A 16686-nucleotide genomic window follows, 5' to 3' on the forward strand; every position below is an offset into this window, starting at 1 on the left:
ATTTCAATATAGAACAGAAGTAGGGCTGTTTTTACAAAACTCAACATGTAAGAAGGAGGGAAGCCCCAAAAGGCAAGAACTGTGGCTGTAGACAAAAATCAGTTAAATGAGCAGTGTTAAGTGGGTCAAGTTTGGATTGTTTATATCTGCATAGATTGCTCTGAAACATTCATAACAAAGTGAAAGACTAAGGACTGGAATAGTGTTTTTGAAAAGAAAAAAGTAAAAGAAAGATCTCTGATCAATTCAAAAGGATAATCTCATTAGTATTAAAAACACCTTATGGTGCCACAGTTATCACTGGATTTCCACTGGAGATTATTTCTTACAGGAATCAACAAAAAAATTAAAATGACAGCCAAGTGGCTCTCCCACACGCCAATAAATTAGTGTGCATACGAGCTTCAGCAACTGGCCTAATGCCAAGCAAAGATGAATCGTGATAGGAAGCACAAGTAGGCACTTTTGTGATTTCCTGTGTGGGGAAAATGCATCAGCTATCTTCATGGACCAGACCAGTCAAAACGTGGCAGCTCTTGATGAAGTGCTGAGGCTGCCCTTCACTCATTTGACTTGAACAGTGTTTTTTTTTCTTTCACTAAGACAAATGAAACCAATTTCTTAGTAACTTTATCCTGCTCATCACTCCAGTGTCTGAACATGGTCCATATTTGAAAAAAGTATAAATATTTGGAAGTAAGGGAGGCATTAGACAAGACTGTGTGATCTTGTGTGGGTGCCCTCCAATTTGGAACAAGACTGCGCTTTCGGAAGAAAGTTTGCTTTGGAAAGGGAATACTAGAAAAGGGAGAGTGGAGCATGTAGGAACACTGTAGGAAGGAAGTGCATGAAAGACATGAATGGCAAGGGATGAAGAGGAAAAATGTCCTAGGAGCTGAGTGTGCCATCATTTGTTTTAGAAGCCCTCTGCTAAACTTCAGTATGAGGGAGCACTTTCCCCTGTTCTTGATTTCTATATTCCAGGCTAGAACGCTGGCATTGCCTGTTTAACCCTGGCGTGAGGTAATCCTAGCATTAATGTGAATATCTGCAGAGGGTTTTTTTTTTTTAATGTAGGCTCCAGTTCCCACACTGTGGCATAATTATTAGTGCTGCCAACCCTCAAGTCAGGGATGGAAATCACTCAAAATTACAACTGATCTCCAGACAACTGAGATCAGTTCCCCTTGAGAAGATGACTGCCTTGGAGATTAGACTCTACTGCATTTTACGCTGCTGAAGTCCCTCCCCTCCCCAAACCCCACCCTTTCCAGAATCCACCCCCAAATCTCCAGAAATTTCCAACTCAGAGTTGGCACCCTACTCTGTGATACCGTATATACTCGCATATAAGTCGAATTTTTCAGCACATTTTTTGTGCTGAAAAAGTTTCCCTCGACTTACACGCGAGTGAGGTGTATTTAAAAAAATATTTTACGGTTTTTACTTTGTCAGCTGCCAGGGAGCGAAGTTTTTAGGCTAGTGGCACCAACATTTCAGGGATTTTTCAAGAGACTCTCCTGATGATACCACCCAAGTTTGGTAAAATTTGGTTCAGGGGGTCCCCCATCCCCCATTGTTTCCAATAGGAGTTAATAGTAGATGGGGCTACATTTTGAGGGTCCATAACTTTGGACCCCTTGAACCAAACTTTACTAAACCTGGGTGGTATCATAAGGATAATCTCTTGATGATATCAGCCAGGTTTGGTGATGTTTGGTTTAGGGGGTCCAAAGTTATGGATCCCCAAAGTGGGTGCTCCCATCCCCCATTGTTTCCAATGGAAGCTAATAGTAGATGGTTCTACCCTTTTGAGGGTCCACAACTTTGGACCCCCTGAACAAAACTTCACCCAACCTGGGTGGTATCATCAGGAGGGTCTCCTAAAGATACTCTGAAATGTTGGTACTGCCAACTTTCCTCCCCTGACCAAAAATCCAGTTTTGAAGGATTTTAACTCTGGTGTTTAGCTTGGTTGCTGATTGAGCTAAGGTTTTTGTACTTTTAAAGTTATTGTTGAGACCGTATTATTTTTGTTGACCCTCTTTTCCACTTACAGAGCTAATTTACTGGTTTTCTTTGAAATAAATATTCAAAAACATTTAACCTACTGATGTCTCAATCAATGTAATTTTATTGGTATCTATTTTTATTTTTGAAATTTACCAGTAGCTGTTGCATTTCCCACCCTCAACTTATACACGGCTCAGTAAGTTTTCCCAGTTTTTTGTGGTAAAATTAGGTGCCTCAACTTATATGCAGGTCGACTTATACACGAGTATATACAGTAAATATTAGAATAACCATTCAAAATTATCAGATTAATGTCCATAATCTATACAGAATTTTCTCGTTGCTAAATTTGGCCAGTTTTGTATGGAATTATGATTTTCCCTTTCCGTAGCCTTAAAATATGCACACTGCTGTTCACCGTTTCATGGAGTCTTGAAACTTTCCCTTTCTGTTCTATGATGGGGTGATGTTTGGAATATATGTGTTGCAGTCTTGAGTGCACTTATGAGACAGTGGCCTATTATACATGGGTGCTCTGCTGCACAGCAATGGTGTGTTTCCTTTGGGGCAGAGTTTTCATTGCAGATGCACTCACACTTATGGTGCCACAGATCCTGGAAGCCTCGCAGTTCCTGTGATTGGGCAAACCCCAGTGTTTTCCCTGGCTTTGATGTTTTCGCTCTTTCCAGTCCCCCCCCCCCCCCGCTCCCTGTGCTGCAAGGAAGGGACTGAGAGAGAACTGACAGAGGGTGAGAGAGAGAAGGGGAAGGCAGCAGCAGCAGCAGCAAGGGAAGAGCAGGCAGAGCACTGTACTCTGGCATCAGCAAAGCATGCCTGATAGCCAACTTCCCTGCTAGAAGGATGGTGAAAAGGATCCCATTGGTTCGTGCACACTGCCTGCCAGCACTCCACCAAGGCAAGTCTGCCTCCTCCCTCAGACGACAGCTGGATCTGCTTCTTTTGTTTGTGGCTCCTTTCAAAGTGGCTCAAAATAATTTTTTTAAAACCCTTTCCTTGAACATAGAAGGAGAATGTGAAAAACAGCAATATCAATGTAACACAGACATATTGCTATCACGCAGAAGTAACGATAGAACAGTATAAACATTTAAAGGACTTTAAAAACAAAGCCTGCAATTGTCGAAGGCTTTCACGGCCGGAATCACTTGGGTGCTGTGTGGTTTCCGGGCTGTATGGCCATGTTCTAGCAGCATTCTCTCCTGACGTTTCGCCTGCATCTGTGGCTGGCATCTTCAGAAGATCCTCTGAAGATGCCAGCCACAGATGCAGGCGAAACGTCAGGAGAGAATGCTGCTAGAACACGGCCATACAGCCCGGAAACCACACAGCACCCAAAGCCTGCAATCTTGCAATGACTGGATGTGACCAGGGGGTGGGGGCAAGAAGCTGCCCTGTAGGAAATGGCACACCGCCTTGTATGTAAACAGAGATGTGTGGGGAGGCCTCACTGTGACTCCCATTGTGGTGCAAAGAGCACCAAGGGAAGCTCTCCATGCATAATAGGCCAGTAAGTCCCATGGAACTCAATGGGATTTACTTCTGAATATTCATATTTAGAATTGTACTGGTAGCGGTTGCTAGGGGATTTATTGTCTTCACTATCAACTGGTGAGAATTATCATTAAGAATTTGCTGCCTCTGTCCTAGAGTGACCGGGAAAAGTCTGAAGGCCTCCCTGTGGCCCCTTTCATGGACCGAGACAAAGTGACCAAGCCTACAGCCCAGATTGGTTTCCTGAAGTTTGTCCTTATTCCATTGTTTGAAACTATAGCAAAGGTAAACTATGAGATGGCTGTATTTAGTGTCTTAAATCAATAGGATTAATTGATTCAAAACTTCTGGGTTATCTAAAAAGATTTAATTGGGCAACATATTTAAAATATTAAATTATTTTTAATGTAAGTATTTACTGGATACTACCATAGAAGGAACATTCCCTTTAATCTCACATACAATACGTTTGTGATGTCTAAAACCAAAGAGTGTGCACCTTTTCCCTCAGAACTTCTTGTCTTATCCATTTTCACATGTAGACAGCTTTACAGCTGTATCATGTTTACTTGGAAAGATCTGAATTATTTCATCGAGACTTATAGCCAAATACTCATAGCAGTGCAAACACAATTGACTTAATAATGTTAATGGATTGACATTCATCGCATTAAGATGATTAAAAAGTAATCAGGTGACAGCTCTAATAAGTTACTAATATTTCAGTTAGAATTCAGAAAAGGTTAGGTTTATTTTAGGTTGCAAAAACAAACACAATACCAATTTGATCTATTTTTATCACACAAAGATTTTATTATTGATTGATTGATTGATTGATTGATTGATTGATTGATTGATTGATTGATTGATTGATTGATTGATTGATTGATTGATTGATTGATTGTTTTGATTTGTAGACCGCCCCATCCCCAAGGGGCTCTGGGCGGTGTACAACAACATCAACATATATCCAGTTTATAACAAAATAAACAATTATGACATGTATTAAAAATCCATTAAACCCATTAAAAAAGCAGTCAATACAATAATAACAGGTGTCCCATAACCCAATTTATTAAAAAGCCTCCCCGAAAGGAGGGAACGGCCGGACTCCTCCATTAGGAGGGTAGCGTAGATGGAAACAAAAAGAATGGTAAAAGTAAATTAGTAAACACATCTCTTGAGAAAAAAATTTCATTGAGCTTTCTTGCTTTATTTTAGCTTTTTCCAGAGGTAGAAGAAGTGTTGCTCCAACCTCTGTGGGAATCTCGGGGCCGCTATGAAGAGTTGAAGCAAACAGATGACACCATGAAGGAGGTAAGAGGGACTCCTTCAAGGATTCCTCCCTGAAAGACCAAAAGGGATGTGTGTAGACTTCTATGAATGAACCAGGACCCTGGGAATTCCCCTGTAAGGGACTTAATTATTGCAAGAAGCATGAGACCCAAAGGGACATAACTCTAAAAAACTCTGCATACAAAGAAATGTGCACAATCTTTGAGTCTCGTGGATCATAAAGGGGGGAGGTTGTTGAGTGTTAGTCCGTGGCTGATCTGGTGTAGCAATTTTAAGGACAATGGACAGTATTCCTCAAGCCTTCTTAGTCTCATCCATACCTTTCAGCCTTGGGAATGCCATAAACAGGTATTGGACAGCTTCAGGACAGAGGCCTGGCAGGTTTTCATTGCCTTTATAACCACGTTATGCAGAATAGATTTTCAGGATCCAAGACTGTGCAATCCAAGGGGGAGGAGGAAACCACATTGGAAGCAGTGGAAGGATTTTGCCAGTACCTGTGCCACAAGCACTGTGCAAAGTGGCACAGACACCAGCGCCAAGAGTCTTACCCCAGCAGTGGAATGCTGTGTTGCAGGAACCAGGAGGTATTCCTCAATGCTGGCATTCCTGCACAGTAAGTGGACGCGTAAGAGGAATTCCTGGGGGTGGAGTAAGGGGAATTCCTGGGGGTGGAGCTAACTTTAGTTGACTCCCAAAGAACTTTCAGCCCAGGAACACCCCCTATGCTGGCAGCTGACTTATGCCACACAAAAATGTGGCATAAGTCAGTCTTCCCAATGGGATTTTCAGGTGGCTCGGGGGGGGGGGGGTAATTTCCCCCCTTCTCACACTGCCCAAAACCCCATTGGAGATGGTGCAGGTCGGCTGCTGCGGTGCTGTCTCCAGCTCAACCACCACCACCCCCTTTGGATTAGGCTGCCTGTCTCCCATGTGTCTTTCTCCCCCATGCCCCTTTGTGTTCCATCTCCTACCAGGATCCTGAAAGGCTCTCCTCCTTGTCTTTCCTCTGGTCCTTTAATGCTATTCTGTCTAATCCTTCAAGGCAGCCTACACTTCCAACTTTCATTTCTCCCTGTCTGATCGTAACAGTGAATGTTACCTAGGGTTTAGGTACTGCCTTCTTGTATATGTTTGGCTTTCAAATCTGATTATTAATAATACTGCTACCAGCCAGTCCAAATGTTGTCATGGATCCAAAAACCCAGGTCCCTAAGAATGGTTAAATAAAAAGTGTTGAGAGTAAAAGGAGAAATTCCACTGGAATTAATAGGAGGCAATAGGAGTACTAACAAGGAGAGCGTTCATTTACAAGGAATTTTGCATTGCTATAAGATTATAGCTGACAGAGCAAGATATTGCAGACTTTGCATATTTTACAAAATCTGTGAAGTTTATAAAGCACATAATGGTGGATATTCTTTACCAGGCCAAGCCAGTTCACTTATATCCTTTCCAATAATTCTGCTGTGCATGGCAGATAAGGTATGTTAGGAGGCTTTTTATTTTGTTTTCAAACTTTGATTGATCTGTTTTCCAATCGTAGTGGTTGCTATGGAGGAAAATGTGCGAGGCTTCACAGTATACATCTTTCACACAGTTTAGCCATGCTGAAAATGTACTGACCAGCTCAGTAACGCTGAAAGAATTCTTTTTTGTTGCTGTGCACTGATGCGTGTGGGTAGCAGTGGTTCAGATCAACAAGGTTTCTGGCTCCTTAGCCCTTGGGCTGGTTCAAATGAAAAGTTGCATTCCTGAGCATGAATGCTGCCACTTGGAAAGGAGTTCAAGAGAGAGATTATGGAAATACTTGAGCCTCCCTTGCAATGCATTCAAGAGCACTGTATGTGGAAGGCACTTCCAAACTCTATGCATGTTTGCTTACTTCTAATTAAACGTTCAAAGGACTTCAGCCTTTCATATGGCCCCTTTGGCTTCTGAAAGCAAACAGATTTTTTTCTTTAAAAAGTTTCACACACCTTAAGGATAAAAACTCTGTTCTCCCACAGTTAACGAAGCTGGGTTTTTCAGAACTCTTTGTTCCAGTGTGTGTGTGTGGGGGGGGGGGGGGGGGTTTGCTACATTTTAAAAAACCTTTTAAAAACAGTGTTTGTCATCAGATGTCAAACTGGGTTAAAAAGGCCATTTGAATGGGACCTGAGGCTGCTTCCACAAAGGGGCTGAAAAAGCTACCCTACTATGGAAGCAGCAGCAAGTGGGGTGGATGCAGGTGGGGACAGTGTCTGTGTGTCCTGTCCCATGTTGCTGTCCACACTTTCCTGCTCCTCTTTTGTGTCACTGCAGAAGCACCAACACATCAGTCATTGTACTAGGTCTCCCTGTAGCCCAACTACCACTCTTTGGCAGATTCCGCATGGGCCAAAAACAGTTGTGTGAAAACAGTGTAAAAGGGTTTAGAATAGTGTAAAAGGTTTTACACTGTTTTCGCACTGTTTTCACACCACTGTTTTTGGCCCATGCAGAATCCGCCTTTGTTCCTTCACTGCTGAGCCATGATGCTCAACACACTGAAGTTCAACTGTGGACTGGAAAAGAAGCCCATTAAAGGACTAGAAGGAGAAAATGCAAAACTGATCGCCAACATTTTGAAGGCAGTGTTCAGCTCTGTCCCAACCCCCAAGGACTGGCTGAGAGGGGAGCGTCCACAGAGATGCTCCGTCCACAGGCACCCCATTATCCTCCTTTGAACCAGAGCAAAGAAAAAGTTCTTTTGCTGTTACTCAAGGACTAAACCCTTTGAAACCCTAAGAGTCATACTCAGAAAAAGCATGACATTGCGTGGAAGCTCTCCTGCTCCCGCCCCCAAAATTATGGGAACATGCCGCATTACTCTTAAATTACATCTTAACTCCATAGATCCAGGAAAATGGAAACTTTGAATTTGGATGTATGTTCTGTTATATGCCTGCCGAAACAAGCTTTGTGACTTTTGCCTTAGAAGTGGATTTCTCAAGTAACTGAGTTGCTAGACCCAGTAAGGTCAGATGTAGGCAATGGTTTTTAAGAGGGTTGCCAATGGCAGGATGTGTGATGCCTTATAGTGTCCATAAAATGTGTGATGCCTTATAGTGTCCTTTATCCTGCTCTTTCCCCTAATCAAAATATGTTTTGTACATTTTGCAGCACTATGGAAATTATTTGGACAGACAATAATGAGATCCATCTTGCTGTTTATGACTTTTGCTGTGAAAGCAATAATTAAGAATAAGAATAATGAGACAGTGGGATGAGTGTGCGGACCAATTCCTCTATCAACAGTTTTGACACCATATGACAAAGATATCTTGTACCCTTGAATAGCAATAAGCATGAGCATACAGTGGCAACATCTGCTTGCAGCCTGAATTATAAAATCATTTGGTTTATGGAATTGTTGGTAGGATGCTGGGATCATTACCGTCCTTCAGTGATCCAGTGAAGAAAATGCCTGTTGGGGCATTTCCTCACCCACTTATTCAGCATGCCTGTTCCACCTGCAATGTCTTTAGATGCCCATTTTTGGTATAATGGCTGAATATGGCATTTGCACTATTCAAGATGTGTAGCTTTAAGAAGCAGAGATAATCCAGATAAACTCCAAAAATCAGCTGCCTGAGCAGGGTTATGCTGATCAGATTCTACACATATACTGCCCACTGAAACATTAAGGCTGCAGATGGATGTCCGGTGGCCCAGGTGGTGGGATAAGCATGCCAGCTGTGCTCCTGTTCTGTTATCACACACGGGGAAATATTGGAGAGAATGTAATCTGATCGGATTGATGGGTTTTTCCATTGCTGGAGCATTAAAGTCTCAGATAAAGAAACATAATAGCTGCTGCCCACCAAGCTCTGATATTTCATAACCTGTTCTAGTTTTTGAGAAACCTGTACAAAAGCCATGGCAGAATCCATTAAAATGAATAGTGCTCATGCTGTGGCAATGCATAGGTTGTACTCGATGATTCAACTAATGAATCAGCTGCCATTCATGTGTCAGTGAGTCAGCTATTCCATTCTACTCATCATTCTAGTTACAGAAGAAGAAGAATGAAAGTTTGGCCACAGAAGGCAGGGAAAAGTAAGAAGCAAAGCAAATGACAGGGTGCATCAAGGTAAGGCATGTTGTTTCACATTAAAAATTGCAGCAAATTGCCGAAGCCTTTAAATATTCCATCTAGTCAAATTCAGTATTTCCCTTCAGTTCTCTGAAAAAGGTTTCCTACCTTAGCACCGGGGTCATCAATCCTTGATTGATGCTTTTCATTAGTGATCAGATATAAGATCCCAAATTCTGTAGAATCCTCTTTCTGGCAGAATATTAACCAGTTTCACTCAGTAACAGTAAAATATATTGTGTTGGATCTAGATTAAAATTTCCATTAATGGGAAGGTCGCAGTAATTTCCACTAGTTCTTTCCTCCTGCTTCAAATCCCCAGTTTGCCTTGCATGGCAATCCTGAAGGTCCATGTCGCCCACAACCAATGTTTCAGAGAGATCAATAAGTTGCAATGGGGGTGGGAGGGAGGCAGGAATGTTTTGTTCCCATGACCATGAAGAGAAAATTTAGTCTGGATCCAACCCATTCTTTCTCCTACTGAGCATGTATGTCCAACAACTTTCATTTCTAAACCGAAAGCTTATAAGCACAGTGTGCAAAAAAGTGATACCATTTTATAAAGGAGCATGAACATGAGTCTTACATTTGCATTATGGTCCTTCTCCCTGCTCCAATCCTGCCATATCTCTGATTGCTATGTGACCTAATTCTGATTAGCACAGTTCTTCTATGTATATACTGACTCAGCACATCTGAGGTGTGCCAAAAATTCTGTGTATATGAGAATACATTCTCTGGGTCTAATGATGCTTGTGTTGTAATTCCAGCACTATAATGGATACAAAAATCCTTTAGAGGTTTGCCAAGTCCATGCTGGGAGACAGTGCAGCTGAGCATTCTGGGACAACATAGCATTTACAAAAGATGCCGTTGGACAGCTGATACTACCATAAGCACTTTTCAAGTTTCTTATTGAAAGACTAGCATTTATCCTCGTGGATGCAAATTATAAGGAACCTCTGCTGTTGTACTTTTTATTTTTAAAGTTGTCTTCTAAATAATATATTCTTATACCAAAAAAGGCTGCTGTAATTATTCTCTTTTGTAGGTTTTATATGTTTTGAAAAACTGCTTTTGCTTGTTCTGTGTGGACATATTGGAGGAATTTGTACTTTTAAAACAGTTGTTTTAGAAAGATTTATATGTCAAGTTGTATACAATTAAAATTATAATAGTTAATCTCATTGTGCTTATGTAGACATTAGGAGCCTGACTCTACCCTAGCTGAGGTCTCCTGTCACTTTGCTGAGATTTCAGACAAAACCTAATAGCAGGCCATGTGGAATAACCATAAGTCTATCTTCCCTGTCAGCCACCATTCCTTGAAAGATCTTTGGAGAAAGAATGGAAAATAGAAGACCAAACCCTCAAGCTACCTCCTGTGGTCTGCTGCCTTTTCTCATTGCCATAAATGTCACTCTTCCACACCACTCTGGGGATAACTGAGGGGACATATAGCAGTTCAGAATGACATACATGGCTTAAGGCCTTCTTGTGGCCTTACTCCTCAGCGGAGAATTTCAGCTGACCTGGAAAAAGCTGGAAGGCACTTCAAGCACATCTAGTGCTGAGGCTGAGCAAGTTTGGATCTATGAGCTATCTAAATGGGAGACCACTACATGGAGGCAAGCAAGCCAATCTTTGGAGCCAAGCTACTCTCTGGAGGAAAAACAGGGTATGGCAGTAAAGCAACAACGAATCTATTTTGTTGTTATATGGGCATTTTCTGCATCACTGTTAATGTGTTTAAGATATACTTTGCTTTAGGGACATCTAAAACACTGTGATTCCAAAAGGTAGCCATATTAGTTTTCAGCAGCAAAACTAGCATGTCCTGCATGGTATTATACTTTTCCCTTTAGTGGTCTGACTCTTGACAGCTTGTGCCACAGGGAGTGTGTTAGTCTTTAAAGTGCTTCTAGACTCTTTGTAGGTGTGGCTAAAATATTCTAAATTGTGCTAAGTTTGCATAGAGATGAGTTGTTGGGAATTTGGTTAACTGGATACTTTGTATTACTAAAGTTCCTATAATGACCAGCACTCATGACATGCCTAAGTGGTTCTTGATGGAGCAGTAGACACATAGCTCAGAGATGGAACACATGTTTTGTCTGCATGAGAGAAAAAGTTTAATTCCTGAAACTGCTAGTTAGATGAATCTCAGGCTGTGCACAGAAGACTGGTTGATGCATGAAGATACTAAATTGTTTGTTGTTGTTTCACGCAGAAAGCCTAGCATACATACAAGTCTTCAATGCCAATCATTAGTGCTCTTTACAGCTGGCAACTAGAATTCCAACCCTCAGTCCCTGCATCTTTTGGTTTGGCAGTAAATGAAAGGTGCCATTTCCCTTTTCTACTTTGTTCTTAATAGTACAGAACTGTGATAACATGTAGACATGACAGTATTCAAGTACACATCAAAGACTATATGCATTGGTCCATGCGTAACTTCTACTGTACCCCATTGTAGATATGTACATGAAACCACAGGGTGTGTGAAGCTAGAGGAAGAGAGGTGTGGAACAGAAAGGACACGGGGACCAGAGCAAGGCAACAAGTTCCACAGGGCTTGGCTGATCTGGTCTCTGGTTTCTCAGGACTGCACTTACCTGGATAGCTCAGGCTACTTAGATCTCATCAGATCTTGGCTAATAAGCAGGCAGTCCTGGTTAGTATTTGGATGGGGGACCACCAAAGCATTCCAGCATTGCTATACAGGGGAAGGCAATGGCAAACCACCACTTTCAGTCTCTTTCTTTGAAAGCCCTGCAGGGTCACCATATTTCAGCTATGATTTAATGGCACTTTACACACATACATAAAAATTTTCTCAGGATGTGATATTAATTAGTCTGTATTCTGAGTTTTACATAGTTTTGGGAATGTATTGAAGAACATTTTTAACATTGTAGAAAAACACTATATAACTATATTAAATACATGGCAGAAACTGTATCAGCCAGCTATGAGGTGCTTGGAGAAAAGAGGTATAAAGGACTGAAGAAGCCCATCCAGCAGGTAGGACTGAGAAAAAAGTTGTGTCTCTGCTCCCACTGCTTGGAAGTAGAGGTGATCATAACGTTACAGTTAAGGTTGTTGAAAACCTGTCTTGTGAGTCAGGAAATGGTGGAGAGTATGACATAATTAGGTTGACACTACTCTTGTAATGAGGTTCCACTGTAACCAAAGACAGAATAAGGATTTGTATATACCAGGGGTCTGCAGCCTGCGGCTCTCCAGATGTTCATGGACTACAAATCCCATTAGCCCCTGCCAGCTTGGCCAATTGGCATGCTGGCGGGGACTGATGGGAATTCTAGTCCGTGAACATCTGGAGAGCCACAGGTTGCAGATCCCTGGTATATACAGAGCAGAAAGAGCAAGAGACCTTGTATCTGATGGTCTGACACCGGTGTGAGAAACGCACCACTCTGTGTACCAGTCTTAGATATAAATGCTAACTTGCAAATACACAGTAATTTCCACAGAGAGTCGTTTTACACTGTTATTTAGGAAGGGCTATAGCTACAAAGTGCATATAAGGAAGGCACTGTGCTAAGAGAGCTTATGTTTTAAGGGCACATGTACCCAAGCCATATGCCAGCAAGCTGTAAAGTTCTGTTTTAAAAAGAAATGTGTAGGTGGGCAGGCAGACTTTCTTCCACACAAAACAGGAACTATCTTGCTCAACTCAGGCTTCCCTTTCCAAAGAACCTTGGTGACTAATGCTTGGTGCTTTGGCACTGATTAATAATCTCATCACTATTACTGTGACAAGATGTTTTTGAAATTGCAAACTTTTACTCATGCCTGTATTTATTTGTCTTTGTATATTAATCTTTTCATTTGTGATAGTACAGTGACATATTTTGGTGGATCACAGCTATATCCCATTTTATCCATTTCTGTTAATCAGTAATGTTCCAGCTGCTCTAAAATTCATACATTATATAGATCCATCCCAGGAAATACCTTCAGCTTCACACTCTGTCTGCCACTGCCTGACCACCTACTTAGCATTGCCCCTGGGAAGAGGGGGGCTACCAACAGATATCTGTAGTTTTGCCACTTTGCTATTAAGTCTTCTAAACAATTGTAATTTATTTTCACATGGAAATATAATAAACAATAGTAGAATAAAAAATAATTTTCAATGTTATTGTATTCCTAGCATTCCTATTCATTCAACTGTGTCCCATCCCAGTTGAATCTGCTTTCGGTAGCTAAAATTCACACATTTTTCTTGGGATCATGGCTATTGCATTATATAATTTTGGTGACAAAATGTGTCTGTTATTTCCCAGCAAAGAAGCATGTATTGTGTACAAACACACAGCAACCAAATCTTTTATAGCTTTTTGAAGCTGCTACTATCGGAACAGCCTCCGTAGATCATTTGTAACTTTCTAAGCTAAGGAGCCTTGCTTTATATTTGACATCTGCTGGTGCATGTGCAGAAGGAGGGACAGAGGAACAAATGCCTTTTACCATTTTCTTTTGAACTGAATGCTCAAATTGATGCTGCACTGAGAGTATGCTTGTGGATGAATTTATAAATACTTTATAACTTGATATTTATAGTAGTTTGCTGTACCACATGAACCTCCACCATCTTGGACACATGACCTTAAAAGGCATACCTGGAAGGAGAAAGGCAGTCAGTTAGCAGGTAGTGTACAAGGCAGTAAGTAAGCTGTTCTTATAACCAGGTGCTGGTTGACAAGACACACAGAGGTAAAGCCTCAAGGCTTGGAAGGGAAGCAGAGAATCTTGGCCCTCCCAGTGGGCAATTCCTACAAAGGCCAGGTGATGGCAGGGGTTGAACACAGAGATGCTGGGAACACCTTGGATGGCATGGTGAAATAGGGCCTATAAATCAAAGCAGTACTGTTCAATTGCAGTTCTAGAAAAAAACTGGATGTCAGTTGAAATCTTTTAGCTCTGTTCCATTCCATCCCACATCTCCATTGTTGCATTTGGGGTCAACTGAAGCTTTTTAGCAGTCTTCAGAAGCAACCACATATAAAGTTCATTTCTGTAGCTTAATTTTGAGATCAAAGAATGTTTTTCTGGGAAAGGATGCCACTGGTTTACTGACCAAAGCTGGCTGAAAGTATTCCATGCCACAGAAAAGCCGTGAATCCCCATCTGCAGTCTAGAACAAATATCACCTCTAAACTGCAAGCCTACTTTGTCAAGGAGGAATGAAATTCAATATAGGACTGTCTAATATAGCAATCCCTGGTTAGCTATTTTCTCAACCAACAGAATTTTCTCTGAATGTCAGATAACACTTTTTAAATTACCCCTCCTCCAGTCCATTACCACCTCTGTTCAGCACATCTGCCACCTCACCTGAATTGGCTAAAAAAGATAAATTAAAACAGAATTTCTACAGCACTGAGATTTCATTCTACATGTTTGGACAACATATCACAGTGGTTATTTAACAGTAGATGTAAAAAGTGCAGCGTCACAACTGGACCTTGAATACAAAGAGGTCAAGCAGCCATCTTCCAGCATCACCTTTCTTGACATTCCTTGACAAAAACATCAGATATATACTGTGAATGATGGAACTGAAGGCTTCCAAGAGGTCTAGGAAAATTAATAGGATTGCACACCAGCTGTGTCTCTCCTGAAGAAGAGTTAGGATAGCAATTGCAGTGAATCACACGCTGCATCAGTGGAGAGATAATTAGAAGGTTAATCTACTTACAGAATTATCCAATAGATGTGGGGGTTGATGATGCCTAGTAACTAAGGCCCCTTCCGCATGTGCAGAATAATACACTTTCAATCCACTTTCAATGCACTTTGCAGTTGGGGTTTGCTATGCGGAATAGCAAAATCCACTTGCAAACAGTTGTGAAAGAGGATTGAAAGTGCATTATTCTGCATGTGCAGAAGGGGCCATTGTGAGGCCTAAAGGCTTCTTTTTCAGGTTTCTGTTTTGCTCCTTCCTTTGCTGATTGCTCAGTCTGCAGCAGACGAGAGACAGATCTGCACTGTAAAAATGTAATTATCTGTTCTGTGTGTTTGAGACAGTTTCCGCACGGAGGCGGAAGGGGTCGGGTCGGCGTAGATGACACTCTGGGACCGTTCGCATGAACGGTCCCAGAACCGGCCGGGACGACGGCGCAGAGCTGCCCCGTCGTCAGGGCGATCTTTCTGTCCTGCGGCCCTCTTGCACGTCGCCGAGGCCAGGGGACACCCCCCCTGCCCTGCGCCACCGCTCCAGAGTCGCAGGGCAGAGGGGGCGTGTCCCCAGGCCTTGGCGACGCGCCGGAGGGCCGCAGGACAGGTAGGTCAACAGGACATGGGGGGAGGGAGGGCACCTTGGAGCCGCCGTTTTCCGAAACCCTCGCTTCCCAAGTGAGGTCGGAAAACGGCGGCTTCGAAGCAGCTGCGCCCCCTGTGCGAATGGCTCCCTGGGGACGGCATTTTTGCCGTCCCCAGGGCGCCATATTCCACCCATGCAGAAGGGGCCTGAAAGTCAAAAGTTTCACTTCTTGAAAGTATCTTCAGCCTAGACTCATGGTTTACTTCAGAATTGCAACATCTATCAAGAAGATCATTAACCAGGCAGCCGAAGCCATTTCAGGTCCAATACCAAGCCATGATTTAAATAGTTTATTAACTGATAACGCAAGGAAGTCTGGAGCTTCAAGATCACCACCCACTTTAACATCTTGTTGGAGAAGATATTTATAACTGAATGTTAGATGCTAAGGAAATTAGTATTCATGGAGGGGGATGGGCCTAGCTCTTCCTTCCAAGCATCATCAATTACTGCCTGGAGTCATTTGGCAGTTTCCACTATTGCCACACTGTGATGAGCCTAGTTGAGCAGGGGATAAGTTCAGACTATTTCAAGCAGCTTTTCCATTTGACCAGACCACAACAGAAATGTATCCAGTCACACTAAACTGTGATAACATTCTGTGACTGACTTCCAGAAGCAGTGAATAATTTTAATTAAAAAGATATGAATGTTAACAAAAGGCAGCATTTCCTGCAGATCTCAGTTTTTGTCTGGCCTTTTTGGAGATCTGAGTGACAATGACTTGCTAAGAAAGTATGATCAGAATAGTACCAACCAGGGTGCCAAAAGAGTAGGCTCTGCACTTCACTGGGGTTTTTCAACCCCTTTATTTCCTGTCCAATAACAATATTTTAACTTTTTTACTGTCCCAATATATTGTCGGGTTTTGTTTTTTTTTTAGCCTGTGGGCTGTAGTGCTGGATTCCCCCTAGCCCAGAAATTTTGTTGATGTGGAAGAGAAGACACTGAATCATTAACTTGTTTTTTCTTTAGTTGTGGTTTATTTTCCACCTGCCTTATCAAACCTCTTGTTGCCAAGTTTCCTGTCTTCTTGTATGATATTCAACTTTTATTTCTCTTGGCTGGTAGTGATAAGGGAGTCACTCTCTGTAGTTAAATTTATTCTATCTGCTTTTTAAATTGGGAGTTCACATGTATCATCTAGACTTGATTTTTTCCACCTATTTAATAATTTGGGACCTGTTTCTGATTTTCCTCTGTGCTTTGGCACATTGGTGCTGAACTGTCTAAACAGGATTGACAATTTTCTTAATGGGCATATTCAACTTCCTTAAATGTATCCAAGTGACGATGAACAATGAAGGACAAATGAACAATTATTTGGCTGCATTCAAGTATCTCTCATTAATGTCCTTGACAGATTCAGTCATGTTAATTGCAATCACAGTACTTTATG

The 16686-nt window shown here is 41.9% G+C and overlaps 1 protein-coding gene across 1 annotated transcript in view; it reads left to right on the plus strand.

Annotated features, from left to right (window-relative positions):
* The window catches only part of PDE9A (phosphodiesterase 9A), a 79492-nt gene extending 67344 nt beyond the window's left edge, over positions 1-12148 (plus strand). Inside the window, exons 16-19 of the mRNA XM_048493635.1 lie at positions 3682-3810; positions 4747-4842; positions 8855-8935; positions 9709-12148. Of these exons, the coding sequence (XP_048349592.1) occupies positions 3682-3810; positions 4747-4842; positions 8855-8905 (276 nt within the window). The 3' untranslated portion in view covers positions 8906-8935; positions 9709-12148. The remainder of the gene's footprint in view (positions 1-3681; positions 3811-4746; positions 4843-8854; positions 8936-9708) is intronic.
* Positions 12149-16686: the final 4538 nt, after the last annotated feature.

Source organism: Sphaerodactylus townsendi, linkage group LG04 (genome assembly GCF_021028975.2).
Source record: "Sphaerodactylus townsendi isolate TG3544 linkage group LG04, MPM_Stown_v2.3, whole genome shotgun sequence".
Classification (NCBI taxonomy): domain Eukaryota; kingdom Metazoa; phylum Chordata; class Lepidosauria; order Squamata; family Sphaerodactylidae; genus Sphaerodactylus; species Sphaerodactylus townsendi.